Source organism: Stegastes partitus, unplaced genomic scaffold, assembly GCF_000690725.1.
Source record: "Stegastes partitus isolate 25-593 unplaced genomic scaffold, Stegastes_partitus-1.0.2 Scaffold1424, whole genome shotgun sequence".
In the NCBI taxonomy this organism is placed as follows: domain Eukaryota; kingdom Metazoa; phylum Chordata; class Actinopteri; family Pomacentridae; genus Stegastes; species Stegastes partitus.
The window spans coordinates 70657-74124 of record NW_007579155.1 but is presented as its reverse complement, the minus strand read 5'-3'; the positions used below and the strand labels follow the sequence as shown (position 1 = coordinate 74124).

General features: G+C 40.4%; 1 protein-coding gene across 1 annotated transcript in view; it reads left to right on the top strand.

Moving 5' to 3' along the window:
* The window catches only part of ddr2l (discoidin domain receptor family, member 2, like), a 41483-nt gene that overhangs the window by 16288 nt on the left and 21727 nt on the right, over positions 1 to 3468 (top strand). The window contains exons 2-4 of the mRNA XM_008299490.1: positions 1375 to 1473; positions 1555 to 1657; positions 1769 to 1844. Coding sequence (XP_008297712.1) covers positions 1413 to 1473; positions 1555 to 1657; positions 1769 to 1844 — 240 coding nt within the window. The 5' untranslated portion in view covers positions 1375 to 1412. The remainder of the gene's footprint in view (positions 1 to 1374; positions 1474 to 1554; positions 1658 to 1768; positions 1845 to 3468) is intronic.

The following is a 3468-nucleotide window of genomic DNA, read 5'->3' as shown; positions in this document are numbered from 1 at the left end:
GTGTGTGTGTGTGTGTGTGTGTGTGTGGTTGTTGTTGCGTAACCTGAGTGGGTGTCCAGTGTTTACAGCCTGTGATTGTGAAACCTCTCACAGAGTTTGGAGGAAACTCGATGTTCAGTCGTTCAGCGTCTCTTTGATTCTTCTTCATGTTCATGAGTTAAGTTGAACTGAACTCCTGCTGAAGCTCCTGAGTTCTGGTTCTGGTCCACATTCACGTCTTTTTAGGCCTCAACGGAGGAGATTTAATCATCCACATCTGCACTAATTAAGTAGAATGAACGTTATTTTAATGTTTCTGTTTGGTCACATGAGAACATTTAAAACTTTGCTAATTATATTCCATCTGTGGACAAAAACCTGATGAATAAAACTGAAAATTAAACACAAAACATCTAGAATTTAACAGATAATTATATTTATTTTACGTTTCTTGGCTGTAAAATTCTGTCATTCTCGCATCAATGAATGAAAAATTAATTTAAGGCTACAGGGAGAAAAATAAACGATATTAAAGGGCTAAATTAATGTTTGTTTTTAAGGTTTGTGCCGGAAATCGGTTTGAGGCACAAGAACAGTAAATATTCAGATAAAAACTAATAATAAAACCAATTTAAAAAACAGAAAAATAACATTAAGATTAATTAAATGCAAGAGACCAACACATGCAGCGAGTAAATAAGGAAACAGTTCTGTGTTGTTGAGCTAAATTATGAGAAAAGAGTGAAAAAAAAACCGTTCAAAACCGGCTAAAATATTCACTTTAGTGTCGTGTGAAAGCAGGAAAACTCACATCAGCGTTATTTTCTACATGTACTAGAATAAAAAGGATTCAAGGATTCTAGGAACTTCATTTGTCGTGCCAGCTCACATTCACATGTTTGAAATTAGTACTCATTAGCACTCAGGTCCCGTTTTTTTGTTTTGTTTTGTTCTGTTTTTTTAAGAAAAAGCCTAAAAACAATAAGCACAATAAAACAAGAGCAAAATATAAGTAAAAATGCAGCAACAGAAGTGCAGTAAGATCAATACAATATATATAATAGAATAAATATCACATTTATTAGTTTTCTGTTTGCATACAATCTGTGAAATGTGAACTCTAGTCATCAAAACAATCTGATATGAGCCTTAAAGTCGTTTTTAGAACCAGGACTTGTGTTTGTTTTGGTCTGTTTTGTTTTTCTGCGTCATTATTTAAATGTTTGCTGCAGATTTTTGACATTTGTGGTAGAATCTGTTTTTTTCTTGCAGTTGGTTGAAGCTCTTTGGATAAACTGATTTCCTTCTAGCTGCTCCCTCTCCTCCTTCCTGTTGGTCGTTATGTCCTGATAGCTGGTGGCTAAACGCCGACTCCTTCTGTCCTGTGTGTCCCAGAGATGTAGCGTGTTTGTTGGCGTGACCGGCGGACCATCATGCACCTCTTCCTGCTGCTGATCCTTCAAGCCACAGCAGCCTTCGGACAGATCGACCCGGGTACGACCCATAGAACACGTTCTAGCTAGAACCGGTTTGTAGGCCGCTGAGTGTCTAACCTGAGCTGTGGTGTGTCTGCAGCACACTGCCGCTATGCCCTGGGCATGGAGGACGGACGGATCAGGGACGACGACATCACGGCGTCCAGCCAGTGGTACGAGACCACGGGACCGCAGTACGCCAGGTCAGTGTGGCGGACTACAAGGGCACTGGACTACAAACATGGCGGCTCCGAGCAGGAGCTTCGTCTCCGTCTCTCCAGTTGACGGCCGTGTGTGTGTTTGTGTGTCTGCAGGCTGAACCGCGAGGAGGGCGACGGCGCCTGGTGTCCTGAAGGCCAGCTGGAGCCCTCAGACAGCCAGTACCTGCAGGTGAGGAAGGAACCGCCTCCCACAGAACCAGGAACCAGAACTGGTTCAGCTGGTACCACGTCTGGGGGGATTACCTGTGGCCCGGGTCGCACAGACACACAAAGACACTAAAGGGGTTCATGTGAAGACACACAAAACGACCACCTAGACACACAAAATAACAACAAAGAGACAAAAAATGAATAAAAAAACGCACAAAAGTGTCAAAAAGAGACATAAAATCACCACAGAGAGGTAATACATGTACACAAAGAGACACAGAATTACAACATAGAGACACAAAAAAGGCACAAAATTATCACGGAGACACAAAATTAATGCAAAATGACATAAAGCGACCACAAATAGATATAAAATGACCAAAAAGAGAAATAAAATGACGACAAAAAGGCACAAAAATGTCACAGAGACAGAATTATGAGACACAAAACAACTACAAAGAGGCACAAAATAGCACAGCAGCACACAGAGTTACAAACTAGAGACACAAAATGACCACAAATAGACATTACATGACTAAAGAAACACAAACTGACCACATAGGGACATAAAATGATGACAAAAAGGCCCAAAATCACCACAGAGAGATAATATGTGACCACAAAGAGACACTGAATGACAACATGGAGACACAAAATCACCACAAAGACACAAAGAAGTTACAAAGAAACACAAATTGACCACATAGAGACAGAAAACTAGAACAACATGACTTCAGAGAGACTCAGCTACAGCAGAAGAACCAGAACACCAGCTGAAGGTGACTGGACCTCCAGATCCAGGCTGGTTGGTGCTGCTGAGCGTAAACCAGGAGGAAGCTGCTGTGTCAGCGTAACCGGAGGACGGTGGAGAGTTCACGGTAGAAGGTCGGCCTCCAGTTTCACTCTGTCATCGAGTGTTTAAATAGTCTGGAGCTAAACGCTGGTCGTGTTTAAATAGTCTGGACTCTGGAGCAGGAGGAACCGGTGACCCAGCAGGTCTCCAGAAGCGAACCTCTCTGGGCTGCTTGTGTCAAACGCTGACAGATTAAATTAAATGTAACCTCTCAGGCATCAATAAAGTTTATCTTTAACTGTTCCCTGTCATGATGTTCTCATTAGAACATCTGTAGAACCTACAGAGTCAAACTGAATCATGTGGGTTACTGGTTCTGTTATGTTCACTATCTGTAGAGCAACAGGTCCAGATGAAGCTGAACATATATGATCCTATATATGTGGTCCTTTTGTGTGTCTTTAAGTCATAGTTTGTATTTGTTGTTGGGTTTTTGTATATTTTTGCATCATTTTTTTGTCTAGTCTTATTTGTTTTTTTGGTAACATCTGTCTTTATGGTCCTTTTGCGTTTTCTATTTTTTTATGTCTCTGTGATGTTTTTGTGGTTCTTCTGTATTTCCTTACAGTCATATTTTGCTTTTTTTTTGCATATTTTTGCATCACTTTTTGTGGCTCTCTACTGGTTTTTTGCCTTTTTTTGTAACCTCTGCCTTTATGGTCGTTTTTGCTTTTTTGTGGTTGTTTTTTTACGTCTTTGTGGTTCTTTTGTGTGTCTTTAAAGTCATATTTTGCATTTTTTTGCATCATTTTTTGTGTCTGTTTCGTCATTTTTTGCATCTTTGTTGTAA